General features: G+C 37.3%; 3 protein-coding genes across 13 annotated transcripts in view; 1 reads left to right on the top strand and 2 right to left on the bottom strand.

Moving 5' to 3' along the window:
- Positions 1–995: 995 nt before the first annotated feature.
- Positions 996–10,737, bottom strand: LOC107743180 (uncharacterized protein C8orf88-like). Of its 11 annotated transcripts, none has more exons than XM_016556316.1 (8): positions 5,175–5,488; positions 4,922–4,975; positions 2,985–3,061; positions 2,816–2,856; positions 2,616–2,691; positions 2,371–2,480; positions 2,175–2,230; positions 996–2,045 (listed from the first exon to the last, which is right to left on the bottom strand). In XM_016556316.1, exons 3-8 carry the CDS (start codon positions 3,055–3,057, stop codon positions 2,036–2,038), a joined length of 366 nt encoding a protein of 121 aa, XP_016411802.1. In that variant the 5' UTR covers positions 3,058–3,061; positions 4,922–4,975; positions 5,175–5,488; the 3' UTR covers positions 996–2,035. The 11 variants fall into 11 exon arrangements, with proteins under 11 accessions (XP_016411802.1, XP_016411798.1, XP_016411801.1 ...); XM_016556312.1 differs by lacking the exons at positions 4,922–4,975; positions 5,175–5,488 and adding exons at positions 4,153–4,199; positions 4,243–4,596; XM_016556315.1 differs by lacking the exons at positions 4,922–4,975; positions 5,175–5,488 and adding exons at positions 4,167–4,199; positions 4,243–4,594.
- On the bottom strand, positions 5,771–9,149 carry LOC107743213 (RNA-binding protein 12B-like). The gene is made up of 2 exons (XM_016556356.1): positions 6,727–9,149; positions 5,771–6,665 (listed from the first exon to the last, which is right to left on the bottom strand). Exons 1-2 carry the CDS (start codon positions 8,527–8,529, stop codon positions 6,165–6,167), a joined length of 2,304 nt encoding a protein of 767 aa, XP_016411842.1. The 5' UTR covers positions 8,530–9,149; the 3' UTR covers positions 5,771–6,164.
- Positions 10,738–14,193: 3,456 nt separating the features above from the next.
- Positions 14,194–16,576, top strand: part of LOC107743179 (histone-lysine N-methyltransferase SETD2-like) — a 29,269-nt gene continuing 26,886 nt past the window's right edge. Inside the window, exon 1 of the mRNA XM_016556311.1 lies at positions 14,194–14,903. The gene's annotated coding sequence lies outside the window, so the exon portion shown is untranslated. The remainder of the gene's footprint in view (positions 14,904–16,576) is intronic.

Raw genomic sequence — 16,576 nt, 5'->3', positions numbered from 1 at the left:
TATATATATATATATATATATATATATATAGAGAGAGAGAGAGAGAGAGAGAGGCACAAATGTTAACTAATACTACCAACTGACCCTGTGTGAACATGTATTTGCCCATGTAGTTACTAATGCCCAAATTTGCATGCATAATATGGTTCAGCTGGACTAGACACAACCAGGCTTAATTACTACCAGCCCTGTTCATTTAAATTAATGCTTAAATACAACTTTCTCAACAGCATTAAGTTAAAGGTCTTACCCAGTAACGCACTATGCCAAAGGCGAAAGAGATACCGAAAATGATGAGGAAGGGGGTGATTGAAATACATCTATCTGTAAGGGTTACAAAGGCTCTTGGACTCCAAAGAGCCTTTATATCCGAATGTAAAAACTTGGCACAGTAGCGAACCGTCCCAGAAGTGTCCAACCTTCCAAAATTCTTCCAAGACCACAGCAATGACCAAAAAATGGCATCCATGGAAGAGTGGCAAGGAAAAAGCACTGCTAACCCATTAAGGCTGATTTGAATTTTGTAGAAATGTTCTGAATTTATCACATAAAAAACATTATGGCAATGTACTGGTGTGGGGATGCTTCAGGGCCTGGAACACTAACAAATAATTGAGAGAAATCGGTCTTCAGTCTGTAAATTGAAGCTCATGCCCAACAGGATTACACAGCAAGAAGATGATCAAATGCACAGGAGTAAGTCCACATCTGAATGGCTCAAAAAAAAAAAAAAGCAAGCTGAAGTGTTGGAGAGGCCTAGTCAAAATTCTGACTTGAACCCAATTGAGAAGCAGGCTCTTAAACTGGCAATTCATGCTCAAAAACCCACCAGTGTGGTTGAACTAAAGCAGTTCTGCAACACATGGACAGGTGTTGGATTTTTTTTCTTCTTCAATATAAAATAAACTGTATGCATTTAGCTTGAATGTACACATGTAAAAAAAAAAAAAAAAAAACAATTAAACAGCATGTAAAAGAAATGTTTCTTTACTGAGTGTATTTAGTGGACTAAAATCCAATTTCAAATTGAGACAATGAGTTGACAAATTACAGTGTGATACAAAAAGCAAATATTGCCTCTGCCCAGATGTGCAAATCGGGGGAAATAAAAAAAAATCCTTGCATAAGATCCAGATTGGTCAATTATTTTTACATTTTTTTCTAATAACCTTTAATAAGATAATACTGAAAAGGCTACAGTACTGTGACAAACACTTATTTGGTGCTCCAATCCACTTCACAGTAATGAATGAAATAAATTTGAGACATATGCATATAAATAAAGAAATCTATTTTCAAGTGTGCTGCTTGCAAAAAATGAAAATAGCTAACTTCACTTAAAAAAAAAAAAGCTTATTATTACCCATCCACAGGCTCAATAATTGTCAAATGATAATGAGAGTTTTGCTTGCCAGTCTCATTCTCTCTATAATGTCCAGTCTTGATACAGTTAAGCAAAGTGAAAACATTTCCAATCTGACTCTCTAAAGTGTAACTCAGGCATATGAACTTGCCAGAAGTCAGTCTATAATTTAAAGTGCACTTCAATCTTAAACACTTCAAGACCAAATATCCACAAAAAACTAATTTTAACACCACAGACCATGAATCTAGAACAACTGTTTTAGAGCAGTGTAGTAACACCCTACATTAGGCAAAGATCAAAAGCCTGAGTTTGACAAGGTAAAACGAAAGTGTATGGTCAAGGAAGGAGAACGAGGTTACCACGACAAATTAGGATGTGGAATTTTGTGTGAGGATCAAGGCATCAGTGCTGTCAGTATCATTTAACTCTCTGTACTGTGGACTGGTTAGGAACAAGCATTGCAACACCTGTTAGAAGTTTTTACAATTTCTTAGCTGTATTAATGTTTGTCTTTACATAACTTCTGTTTTCATTGAAAAGCTTAAGATTAAATGTTTTTGTAACCTTCATACCCATAAAAGTTATCAATTTAACCACTTTCCACTTGGTCCCCATGCAGTGCAGTTTTAGGTCAATTAAAAAAAAAAAAAGACTAAGAAATTCCCCACGTTAAGCAGCCCTATGAAAAGAAGTATAAATGGATAAACTGTTAATCATCCATTAGGAAATACATTAATATGTAACAAAATAATAATGTCAACTCAGGCTCTTGCACTGGTTGTGATATTAGTGTGATGAATACACTTACAAGTCCTCATTGTTGTTGTAGTTGTTGATGAAGTACTCAGGCACATAATTTGTTCTCTAGATTGGGTGAAAAGATGATAATTGGAAAACTTCTGCAATGCATGTTCATTATCACACACCTTTAGAAACCATCTTAAAAAAGTGCTTTAAAAATCAGAGTGAAAAAAAAAATCCAATCAAATCTGTGGATAACTCACTCCATTCTCCAAAACGATTGGATGTTCTGGTAAAAACTCAGGTTTCTTCTTAGCCACTGGACAACTTGCCAACTTGATGAGGAATTCCCGAGTGTAGCAAATTCTTTCGGCTACAGGTTAAAACAACAACAACAAAAAGTATTACCTTAACTCTATATTATCAGTGCATTGTTTTTTTCTTCTAATTCCAGGTATAATTATCTTCTTGATACTTTTAAGGAATTTATACTGAAACAGACACTTGCCTTTCTTCTTTGGTTGGGTGCTGGTGCTTTGAAGATGCAGGATTTCATAGAAATGCTCCACTTTAATAATGTTGTCCTGTTCACAGTAAAAAGAAAAGTTACTGGACAAAAAAAAAAAACACTCAGAAGAAAAAGATAAGTTTAAAAAAAGATGCCAGCATTGCAATTCCAAAACATGAAAATATTAAAATTGGTCTTACTGGCTTTTCTACCGGCTTAATTTCAGCATAACTTTTAGGCACTATAATTGAGATGTCCAAAGAAACACACCAACACACACAGAAAAACATAATCAAACTGGCATCAACTGAAATATATTCATTTGCATTTTTAAAGATCAAAACCAGTGTGAACATTCACATTTTGTACCTTGATTTATGTTCAGACGGCGCAGTGGTCTCGCTGGTTCCAGATTTCTGATGATCCTTTTAGACACATCCATTTTTCTGCTCAAGGACAAACATTTTAATATATCATTGTGTGACCAGCATTCATAATGTAATAAATGCATGCGTTTTCTTTTATATTTTCACCTATTTTAATTTTATTGGCAAGCAACAGGACAATATCTGGCTCTATATGGAAGGACGCGATCCATTAGAATCAGACACACTTTTTTTTTTCTAATTAAATCATTCCATGTCTAAAAGCCATAAAATTAGTAATAAAATTTAGAATATCTGCTTGAGCATTCAGAAGTCAGGAGTTCCTTCCCCCAACATTTACTGCTCAATTCGGAGTAAAAGTGGGAAAAATAAGCACATAAACTAGGTTGCGGACTAATATCAGAACATCATGATATCCTATCCATGCCATTATGAAGACAGGTATATCTGTTAGCATTAGTCATTTTGATTGCATGCATTGGTGGATTACATTAACATAAATTTTTCAAGAGGCCATATTTAAGTTTAAGTAAATATTGGTCGTTTATAGCTCAGCAACAGGTGTTTCTGGACCTCATCACAGTTGAACTGGATGGTGTACAATATTATCCTGTTTTACACTAACATCAAACAAATAAACTGTGCAGTGCATTATAACTGAGGCAGGTGGTCACCAATCTAAGGCGGATGCACTCAGAACTGGTCTTTTTATATTCAGAAATATAAGAGGAAAAACCCTGAAAACGATGATGATAACATTTATGATGATAGATGAGGAATATTGGCAGCTTCCCTAACACCACATCAGCAATCTCAGTTCAGTTTTAATATTTCACACGACGAATGAGTCAGGTAAATGTACTTTGTGAAAACCATCAAACACGTCCTGCTGAACAGCAAAAACAAAGAACGGCACATACCAATGTTAAATACGTGTAAAATACTGGAAATAAAGGTGGCGTGAACTTTATCATTTGACTCAATCGGCATCAACGGTGCTAGCTGCTAGCCACCATGACTGCGAACGTTTCCCTTGGTAATCTAGTTCTTACCACATAACATCTTCACGACAGACATAATTTAACTCAGAATTATGTCATAACACAATTAATCCAAAATAAACGCCAAATTATAATACAGTGGAAATTTACAAGTTCTCACTGACAAAGCGTCCAGCCTCAGTCACCGCGCTGTCTGTCTCCGTCATTTCCAAAACACATTCATTCATTCATTCCGCCCGAGCTCGTGACTCTCTTCTGTGCCTTCATTTTCACTGTGGATCAACTCACACAGTCTCACATACACACATTATATTTAAAATATAATTATCCACAACTTTCATTGTTAGCTAGTCTTTGAGGGAAAATTGTTATTTGTCATTCGTTTTTTCTCTCTAAATTAACAGGTCAGATCTCCTAGAACCAACATTATCATTATGATAAATGCATAAAATGCTTTGTATCCACCGATGTGATGAGTCTATCTTACTGTGGGGGGGAAAAGTATAACAAATAGATGTTTCCTCGTGCTTCATATATTAAAAGTTCACCAGGGAAAGGTTTTCAGTTACGATTTGGTCATGAGATAAATGTAAAGCATTCACTAAACATTGAAATATTTTTTAAAGGTGGGCTACTGGTTAAACTCTCCTGAAGTTAGGTGCTTTACCTGATTCTTCACCTTGTGAAATCTGATAAGAATTACGTGTTGTTCATAACAAAGGCTCTAAATTTATTTGAGTGCTAGTGTATTTACTTAGAAGTCCAAGGCTTTGACTACCAACCTGCTGAACAAAACAAAGGCTTATTGTTGCCCCTTTTTAAACTGCTGTGTACAATTTCTTACCCAGACCTTTGCTTTGGGTTTACTTGACTACACAAAACCTTTGCACTGGCCATTCTGACCCATGACCTCACTTACCTGCTCTTTGTTACAGCACTCTTGTATCCTGCCTGGTGATAGTAAATAACATTGCTACAAAAAAAAACTGCATACTAGCATTATTGAATCTCCCAGATTAACTCCTATAATTTATCTCTTTTTGGCACTCTTGGCAGAATAACCATTTTCTGATGTATTACATTTTTTTTTCTCTTCACAAAGCATGGAGTGCCAAACTGCCCGGTTACTTCTACATAATTACAATACTAACCATCTCCAGAATTCGTATTACCTTCTCCCGGTGCTTTTTAAGTGTCAGGCCCACACTTCCACCAAGGCAGTATTTTTTTTTTTTTTTCTTGATCCATTGTACTGCAGTGACCTCTAGTGGTTTCTTTCTCAGTCGAGCACGTTATTGTTAAAAGCCGTTGTTGTGAGTACCAGTGTATTTGACTGACTGCTGTTAAACACTGTGGTTTGAATCACCTGGAAAATGATCCCATGACAATGAACTGAGCACATTGCAGAACAGTCTGTTATGCAAAAAGAAAAAGACCTGAATGCTGATAAACTATCTACACTGAACATGCTGTGGTTGACAGCATGGAACAAGCAGCAACTACATACTTTATAAAATCTACATAAAAATATGCAAAACATGTCTGTCTTAATAATTGCTATATATATATATATATATATATATATATATAGCAATTATTAAGACAGACATGTTGAAAATGCGTCACAATATCATTATTGGACTGCAAATGAAACCGCATCAACTGGGCAAGAGACCAGTTTGCGAACCACTGCAAAAAATATATATATATATCATAAAAAAAAAAAAACACTGTCAGAAAGAAATCAGAAGAACACGCTGATGCCTTTAATAGCATTAAACATGAACTGACAATTTATCTGGTTGTAGAATGAAATTTACAATTTCACAATGTTAAGATTCTTTTAGATCTGATTTTATCTGAAAACAAAATATATTGGTGACATATTTAGTGAAATCTCAAATTGTAGTCATTACTCTGGGGGAAAACATTCAACAGCACAAATAATACTGAGTCTAGATACTGTCACTGACATGCATACAAATGCACTATTTTCAAACAGTCAAGATATAAAGTATGAATCTAAATTAAAGCAGTGTTTCATCTGCAGATTTATGAAAAGCAAGCAAAAAAAGTCTTCACTTGTTAATCATTGAAAAAGCACATACAACTTTAAAAAAGGAAATAAAGAAAAACATCAAGATTGTAGTCTAAAAGCATATCTACACAAACAAAATCTGAATTTTCCTGGTGCCAATTGGTCGACCATTTAATTCTTGAAGAGCAGTGAGCGCCTCTCTGTGGGTTTCGAAAGCTACCGTTGCTGAACGTTTGGGAGCTCCATTTCTATCATGCAGCAATGAGGCAGAACCTGGAATCACTCTGTATCCATAGAAGAAGTCATAAATCTCATCGATCCTTATCTGAGAGGGTAGATTGACCAATTTAAGACAAGTCGGACCGTCAAATTGTTGGTCAGGTGATCCGTAACACTGACGTCCATTACCATCCGGTCCCGGCCCAAATGCATCATTGTGGCCAAAATTAGGCTCAAAGCGATCATGACCTCCATAACCCTGGTGCAAATTAGGCTGCATCTCACAATCATCTCGGGGCATCGGGGTGTTCGAAAAACGAGGACCATCGTTGAAAACTTCGGTTCTCTGGAAGTTCCTTTCTTGTGGGCTATCCATCAACTGGTCATTGACGCCAAACTTCTGCATCTGGCCAATCGTTATGCACTTAAGCATGATCATCGATCTTTATCTGAGAGGGAAGATTCACCAATTTAAGACAAGTCGGACCGTCAAGTTGTTGGTCAGGTGATCCGTAACACTGACGTCCATTACCATCCGGTCCCGGCCCAAATGCATCATTGTGGCCAAAATTAGGCTCAAAGCGATCATGACCTCCATAACCCTGGTGCAAATTAGGCTGCATCTCACAATCATCTCGGGGCATCGGGGTGTTCGAAAAACGAGGACCATCGTTGAAAACTTCGGTTCTCTGGAAGTTCCTTTCTTGTGGGCTATCCATCAACTGGTCATTGACGCCAAACTTCTGCATCTGGCCAATCGTTATGCACTTAAGCATGACTTCGGATCCAAGAAACCGCTGTCCGTTTAGGGACTGTGCCGTCATGGCCTCCTTCTCAGATTGGAAGATCACCAAAGCCTCACCGAGCCCAGCTCCTCTTTCGTCCCGCAATAAGACAACCCTATCCTCTGAGAGCGGATATCCATGAAAGAAGTCCATGATCTCCACCTTACGAACGTCAAATGGGAGATTGCGCACGTAGAGACACCTCAACTGCGAGTCAGGATTGTTTCGTTGAGACTGGGGCGCTTCTGCTGAACGTCTCGACCCTTTTCCCTCGTCTCTCGAGTCAACAGACGATTCCAACAAGGTGACCATTTTCTCCTTGGAGATGGGTGACACATACACTACCTTGTTCATCAACATTTCCTTATTATGAGCCAAACCAGCACAATAGTCTGTGAGACTTCTAAACACCACAACAGCCGTTCTGGTCTTATCATCCTTTTTTTGGGCAAAGATAATAATCTGATCATCTTTCAAAGAAACCGGATGAAGTAACACCCTCAAATCTCTCTTTTCAACCATGTTAGGCAAGTTCTCAAACATGACGCAGTATTCTTCATGAGAGGGCGATCGTGATCTTGACTTGTAGGAAATGGGAGATCGAGATCTTGCTCGCTCCAAGGACGCTCTTTTCCGACTGTCCGGTTTAACGAGACCTCCTTCTGCCAGCCACTGCTCCTCGGAGCATCTTGTTACTTGGATATACCGCGGTCCAATGTATTCTCGATCCCTCTTCAGACCTTCGACTGCATCCTGTTTGGTAGCAAAGCGCACAATACTCTGGCCGTTGAACTGTCCTCTGGGGTTTCTCAAAAACATAAGGTCTTCAATCTGTAACCCACTGAAAAAGTTATAGACGTTGTCCTTTGTCGCAGAGAATGGCATACCTGTCAATTTCAGATAAACCTCATCTCTCTCTGACGTGCTTCCTTCTCTCTGGTGTCGTGTCTCACTGAATGACGATAGAGAAGGCCTGTTCCTTATCTCTTGATGATCCGGCCTTCGTATGTCTGCTCTCGGGTCCTTATTGAATGGTAGAGGACCTCGTTCCGCAGAAGGACTTTTGACAACCTCCTTGTGCATGCCCCTGCTTTTTAACTCAGACCTTCTAGTGCTTTCCTCGAGAACACTCTGCATTTCTGACTTGCTACTCAGGAGCAAACTGACAGGAGAGCCCTTAATGCAGCCCCCCGAGCGCGTCATCGCACGTCTCGCATCTTCATCAGATGCAAATATTATGAAAGCTTCCTCAAGCTCCCCACCAACTATATGAACCCCACCATCAGGGATTCTGAGCCCAGTGAAGAAATTGCGAATGTCCTCAGAACCAGCCGTGATTCTGAGTCCCTGTAATCGGATGACCACAGCCATGATGGAGCACACACAACAGGACCTGCAGACAAAAAGGGGCACATATAATAGCGTTATCGCTGACTCAACTATTGCCTCCGTATAACAATATTCAAAAGAGATCCCAACTTTCATTTTCAAACCAAGGAAACTGACTTCTCACAGCCAAAAAAAAAAAAAAGAGCCAACAACAATAACAGCCAGTCTGCAGCAAATAATAACGTCTTCGGATCCAGAAAAACAACTTTGTTTCACAAGATTCGGATTAACAGGAAAGGCTAGTTTTACAACCGTCAACATCATTCTTTCAGTTTCCACATGCAAATGTGCAAGTAATATGATATGAACTCCATTCACAATTAAAACTTATCATCTGACCACACTATCAGAGAGAAACACTGTATCAGTTTCAAGAATTTACAGATATCGCTACTAGCATCCGTACAGCTAAAAGTCACATATTGCAAATATGATTAAACTCAGTTCCGTTATAATTTTATAATATGCAGTTTCCAATAGAAACTTATCAACAGCAGACAATAGAGTACATCAACTCATTAAGTATTTAAAATAACAAGGCTCTTAACATGAAGCTCAACAGCCACTTACAAACTGCACAGCCATCAAACCAAATAATAAAACAACAGTTCAATACACCGAACACACAATTCCACCTCACGTCAGTGCAACATCTGAACTATAAATGCTTTTAAATCAGTGGTTCTCAAGAAGGGGGCCTCAGCAAACTCGGTTTTGCAAAACGATCTATTATTATTCAAATTTTATACGTTTTGGCCTTTATTAGGCCCTGTCCACACGAACGCGGTTATTTTTTTAAACCGCAGCTTTTTCTATGCGGTTTGGCCGTTCGTCCACACGCAAACACAGCACCAGTTCACTGAAACCGAACATTTTTGAAAATGCCTGCCAGGGTGAAGATTTTTTTTAAAAATTGGGGGGCTTGTGGCTGTTGGTTAGGCATGCTCTTGACAGTGCTTCATAGCATGCGTTTGCGTTTTCATGTGGACGGAGATTTTATTTTTAAACGGAAGGAGGAAAAACTCAGTTTATAAAAATACCCGTGTACGTGTGGACATGGCCTTAGACAGCACAGTGAAGGATAGAGACAGGAAAGAATGAGGAAGGTGAGCAGGGAACAAGACTGGAAAAGGAACACGAGCTGGGACATCTAAACTTCTAAAATAAACTAAATTAATCATACTTAACATTTTAATTAATCTTATTTAATCATGGTTAAGTCATACAGTATAAGTACTAAAAGATATACATTCTCTTGGACAATGTGAGGCCTTGGAGTAAAAAGGGTGGGAACCACTGCTTTAAATGCAAACAATGAGACTCAGAAATGCAGTTTACCCTTCAGCAAACCTTCCATTTTACTGCAAATTAATACACACAAAACTCACACCAAATGTACATCCGAACTGTCTAGAATTAAATAAATTAGAACTATTTTCTATAAACTTCTCTTGTAGAAATTTTTATGTAAAAAATCATAAAAGTCTTATGCTGTGGCAATGACCCAATGACCATCCACTAGTAACATTAAACGAGGCGTATTTTCAGTTGCAAAACACTTAGGAAGTAAAAGAAAGGCGTATTCCATCGACTTTACAAATAAATATCCCATTTTGCTGCATTTTTTTATGTAACCAATGCACGACTCAGCTCTCATTTCCACCACACAGAAACTGCGTCTTCCGCTTTGCCATGGAGTCAAACCATAATCCGTGCTGCACGTATCACTTATTTCAAGCGGTTTAATCATAACACTGTCGACTATTACAAACTTGTTTTCAACATATACACCTCTGTAGAACCTCGCGTACTTGCTATTTGCGGTGGACCGCGAGCTATCTGCGTTCTGAAGCAAAACTGCGCCAAAGCTAAGTTAGTATTCACGATCAACGTCAATTTTAGCCAAACCAACAACCCAGCAGTTTTAACCAGCTGTCGCTGTCGCTGACACACGATGAACATACGGTACTCGACTTAAAAACCACCGTCAACTCCGCAATAGCTGAAAACAAAGAGTGCAGCTGTCTTCGGTAGTAACGTTATCAGTAATGCTAAACCTGAGAGGCCCAGAATGTGACGCGCAGTATTGATCAAACTTACACAAAACAAAGGAGATATAAATCCTTTCCAAATATAAAAGAATGAGAAATTAAATTGCGCTCTGCGGTGTCGTCTGTCCGATTCCCACAGTGACTAAGCAACAATTTCGCTGTTGTGATAGCTGAAGCAAGGACGATTCGCAAGAAACTAGAGCATCCGCATCTCCTCCACCGCCATCTGCAGAACTACGGAAACCCGGAGGCGCTCAACAGAACACTCAAAACTCAAACGACACTCGAAACACACAATGGACGCCCGTACGTCTGACCAGTCTCGTGCCGTTTCCTATGAATAAAGTATACAATAAAAAAAAAAATGTTTACAAAATACATTACACACTTCAAATATCTTGATTTAATCGATCTAAATGTGTCACGTGGTGTAACCAAGTAAAAACGCTTAATGTGACCTAAACAATACTGGTCAAAGTGTGATAAGAGGTAATGACCTTGACACATATCTCTAATTTGGTTTTCTTGTTGCATAACAAAATGGCTTCATTCATCGTGGTTACACTAGCTACACCATCTTTTAAAAAAGATTTCCAATGTAGTAGATATAATTTTGAAACAAATGTGCTTTTGTTACAAAATTTTCATTTATTTATTTTTAACAATCAAACTTTTGCAATCAAAAACTCACATGAGCGTGTGTTATGCCATTTTTAACACATTAAGTTGATTTGCAAGTCAATGTCGACTTACATTTCATTTTATTTCATTAAAAGATATTTAAACAAACACACCTTGACTGTCTTTATACTTAACACATTCCTCAAAGATAAAATGCTGCTGAGCAATTGTAATGTTCATGCTCCGAATATTTCATCATCTGCAATATATGTGCTTCACTTAAAAAAAAAAAAAAAAATTATAATAATAATAATGAAAGATTACGCCAAACTACTACTTTTTCCCCACCCCAAGAATTTTAGCCTTTTTGAGATTCTTTCTTTCAAATCTCTGGACATTTACACAAGCTAGGCATTTTTGACTATATTATTAATTCTTTATTTTTCTATATTATTACAATATTGAAAATATTTTAAAAATCTGCTTTGATGTCAATGGAAATTCTCTTTTTAGTGTCATGTATGTTCCATGCAGGTCCTGCTTAGTATTACTACCTATTAACTAGTATTTATTTATTTACTTATTTATTGGGAATTTTAAAGGATTTGTGGGAAAAATAAAGAAGAACAGTAAAAACTACAAATTATTGTAAAGTAAACAATTCAAACTATTTACAAATAATAATATAGCTATAATTTCTTCTCTTAACCATGATGGCACAAAATCTAATCTCAAAACATTTAAAGAATGATTATGCTTGTTTTAATCTGAATTTCAACACTCGTGAGATTTGTGGTGTGTATATATATTTATATACAGTATATATATATACACACACATACACATACACACAGCGAAAAGGTCAAATTGGAGTAAGATGGCCAAGACCCAAATGGTATGTTGCTAGTGTTAATTTAATACTTAATATAAGGCTAACTGTGACATCATTTACAATACAGTAATCATAGGCCTGTATTTCTTATAGAAAAAATTTAAAATTATTGTAGGGGATTTGCCCCCCTCAATGTCTATGATGGTTACAGCCCTGCTTAGATACTCGTTTCACGGTTAGGGCAATAACAACCAAATCACACTTGTTATCTGGCTATTTACAAACAACCTGATTTCAGAACGGTCCTCTGAGCAGATCCCTGTAAACTGAGATACAACAAAGGGTTACTGATTCAGTGAACACAATGATGCTCTCATTTTAACCTCTGTGGGGCTTTAGACATGATAAAGGAGTTGTCCTGGTTACTATGGCTAGCTGCCAACCCTGCCTAATAATTATACTGTGCAGAGCACTGAGGTACTATATTCACAAATAAAAGTTCAGAAAACCGTGAAAAAGGAAGCATGAATAAAATACATAAGAAGAAAGAAAATACAGTAAGTGCCCTAATTGTATCCAAACATACAGGTCTGTCATTAGGTGGGACCTGTGGTGTTCTCGCTGTGAACTCGAAACAAACCATGTTTAGACAGAAAAGGCCATTTGAAGATAGCAACACAACATCAGACCTGTAGAAGCGAGAAAATATAAAGATTTACAAATAGTTCATCCAATGTGGGTCTTTTGAGGAGAGGAAGAGGTGCAGCTGTGCTCAGCGGGTGTTAATAGTTTTGTAGAGGGCTCTGTCCACTACGGGGCACCACCTGGAACTGTCAGGATGTTTCCTACTGGAAACTCATCACAAATTTCCTCATGAAGCTGAGAGGACCTGTCGACTGAACAGTGAGATAAAGATAAGCAATAACTGACACATCATACCCTGATCAACAAGGTTTAAGTACTTGTGCATAAACACCAAACAACAAACGTGATTATAAAGTAAAAATGCTTTTTTTATTTTATTTTTATATTTCAATCTATTTAACAGCCCTAATTCAGCTGAAATTGCCAATAAAGTTTCTAAGTAAATTATTGGTTTGTTTTTTTTTTTCTATAGGCTCACTCTCAACACACACTGTTGCAAGTTAACCATGTTGTGAAATGAATAGACTACAGAAGAGACAGAGTGTAGATCATTAAATTGTTTAAGACATGTTTATATTAGAAAAGCCAATGACCATACCTGTGGCTTGAGATGTCTGTTAGTTATTAGTTAGAATACCTGTCATCAAGTATATGATTAGTAACTAAACAAACTGACTGCATTGTCTACCACGGAAAACATCAAACACAACTACTATCATGCATTAGACATTTAGTTAAAAATTACCTATATTTCAGTGGTATCTGTGGCATCACTATGCAAAGCATTTAACAATTTATTGACATGAAATGTCTTTTAAAACACTTTATATGAACAATGAAAAACAATGCAGGTTTAATGGTTAATACCGAATTCATTCAAAGGGCTTTTCATAAAACTACACATATCAGTATAGAAATGAAATCTAGCTTTTATTAAGATACCGCTGAATACAACAGATTGAGATATGTCTGTTGATAATAATAATAATTATTATTATTCAGAGAAAAGTCATACAACGTTTATAACAGGTCATGATATGCACTTCAATCTCCACATAAACCACAAGCTGTTTAACATTATTTCTTAAAATTAACTAGTATTTTATGTATTTTTAATTTATTGCTGTATTTAGTTACTAGCGCTTATTTTTAAATTACTAGTAATAATAAGTTATACAATAGCAACTAGTACCTGTTCAATTTTTCACTGTATTCATTAGAAACTAATATTCCTTTGATACTTGTCAGTATGAAACAGATCTTCAAAACTACTGTAATAGTTACAACGAGATAAGTAGGCCTACTCGTAGTACCTAAAAAATAATAGTTGCTATAAAGTGGAACAAGTATCAGCAACATTTAATTCAATGGCAAAAATGTGCAGTTTGTTATTTATGATCAAAACTGAATAGTCATCTGTCACTATTGGGAAAGTGACTAGTAGCAAAAGCAATAAATATCTCATGAATAGTTTCTAGTGAAATTAACAGATAGGCCTACTAGTCACTACTGGATTACTTAGCCTACTACTAAGACTAATAGCATTAAAATAGATACAAGTTAGTTTTATAGGAATAAAAGTTAAAACGGCTTGCCATACACAAACTGCCCATTTTCCGAATTCTTCCGACTTTCACAATTCCAGTTTAACCAATAGACTGTGGTTTAACCCCAGATAATAGTTGCGAATGCTGAATTGATTTCTTGGTGGGGATCCCACACCATTGAAGGCCCATCCGGTTTCCACGTTGTCTGACCAAACGCATTACAAAATAGCCTTTAGCTGCCTCCGTCGTGCGTTACCGTTGGCATTAAACATTTTTATTCCGCGTTTTTTTGCTATGGAAGATTTCGTAGCATAACAAAGACCCAAAAACGGGCGGATCGTCATCAGTCCCTCTGGACAGCAGCGCATGTCGACCTCCTTCTTCACGGCATGAGCTGTGGCTCGCAGAGAGAGGAGGAGCCGCAACCGGTGCATCGCATATCGACTCCACCAGATCATCTGAGGCTGCCCTACTACACCATGAAACAAAAAGGATGGTGCCTTCCACAGCCTGCTTCGTACTGATAAAACGGTACAGAGGAGTCGTCTAATGACTATTTATTTGATCGCCGTGGACCGAGCATTAAATGCAAGCATTTGGATGTAGCTGTATGCTATCTAGCACCAGGCGAATTGTGTTTTCGAGAGCAGTTTGTTTCCCCGTGTGGATTTGACGTCTGTGTTCTGCTGGATGTTTAGGAAAAATCAAGTGAAAGAGGTTGCCATCATTGTCCTACAAGATGGAGTGCTTAACCGAACTGGAGAAGTATAAGAAGTGAGTACTTTACAGTTGCTATGCGTTTGTTTTGGCACACAGAACATACCTAATGAGAACCTACATGCACTACACATTTTAACCAGTTAGCCATTGAGCTACCTAGGTAGTCCTTTTGCTGCTAACCCACTGTTCACAGTGACCCGTTTTCACGGTTTCAGAGCATAAATCACAAGTCAAACCGTAAAATTATATTTTAGAGAAAAATATATTGTAGATAATCAGTTGAGCTCAACAAATAGGTTAGGATATGAAAAAATAAACAATTATAGACGTCTCAAAAGGTGACCAGAACGACAGTTCACTTTGCAGTTAGCCAACGAGCTGAGGGAACTACTACAAGCAGGGAGCCATCAATAAATGGAAATAAGGTTAATTTAATAAAATGTGATATTCTTTGTTGTTAGAAAATCACAGTGTGTCTAAAATAGTATTAGGCAATAATGTAATGTCAATGTATATCGTGTTATATGTTCTGGAAACACGAGTGAAAACAGATGCAGCGAGGCCTCCATGCAGGCCTCAAATCCAGGAGGTAAATTTTTTAGCTGCCCGCGGTTCAGGGTCAGAGGATCTACGCGTTGCTATTATGAACCAAGCAGTCAGTGTTGGAGCTATTGGTGACTAACCGAAGGCCATACTGTTAGAGAACCTGAGTTTTTGACGTTGTGTTGTTATTGTTATCCACGTCAATAACAACCGAGACATCTGTAGACAAAATATTGCCATGTTGTGCAAAAATGTCACCCACATGCGCGTGATAGCTCATCTGCAGTGCTCAAGCATTTTGTTCGTCCACTTTGCCAAACCATATCGATCTTAAACATCGTTTTATTATAAGATCAACGATCAAGCTTTTACTATTGAACATAATAGACTAGGTAATCCAGTGTTACTCGTTTATGTCAGAACACCAAGCGTGCTTATTAATTTTGTGCGTCCAGGGCACACAGTTTACCTTTCGCTTTCCAGACAAAAGACAGTTTGTCCTGCTGAGGCAGATAAGTGCTCTTCCCTCCACTTTACTTCTGTATGTTGCTGTAAGCGTAATGTTACAGATAACCATTTCAACAAAATTGTCGTTTTGAAAAGCACAGCAAATGTATGGCTTATTGTTATTAGTAGTATTATTATCAAGATATTTTGAATAATAAAAAAACAAAATGTTCCAAAAAAACAAACATTGGAATGAATGAATATTGCCTTCAACTGCATAAGCCCAGTAAAATGCTAAATGATTAATATAACTGAATATGAGCTGAATATAATTCTGTAAATGCATACAATATACAATTTACCAGCCTGAAACACAGGGCAAATACTAGGCCAAATATTGTATTACTATTAGTCATTAAAGGGTTAGTTCACCCAAAAATGAAAATTAGGCTGTGTTTTACTCACCCCAGAGGCATCCTAGGTGTATATGACTTTCTTCTTTCAGACGAATCCAGTCGGAGTTATATAAAAAATTGTCTTTGATCTTTCAAGCTCTATCATTGCAGTCAGCGGGTGTTGCATTGCTTCAGTCCAAAAGAAGTTAAATAAAAAGCGCCCATGCATAAAAAAAAGTGTCTCACACGGCTCCGGGGGGGGGTGAACAAAGGCCTCCTTTAGCGAATCGATGCTTTTTTGTAAGAAAAATATTCATATTCAAAATGTAATAATCACTTTAA

Source organism: Sinocyclocheilus rhinocerous, unplaced genomic scaffold (assembly GCF_001515625.1).
Source record: "Sinocyclocheilus rhinocerous isolate Xijiao unplaced genomic scaffold, SAMN03320098_v1.1 scaffold946, whole genome shotgun sequence".
Taxonomy (NCBI): Eukaryota; Metazoa; Chordata; class Actinopteri; order Cypriniformes; family Cyprinidae; genus Sinocyclocheilus; species Sinocyclocheilus rhinocerous.
Note: the sequence above shows the minus strand (reverse complement) of the source record. Positions and strands in the feature narration are given on the sequence as shown.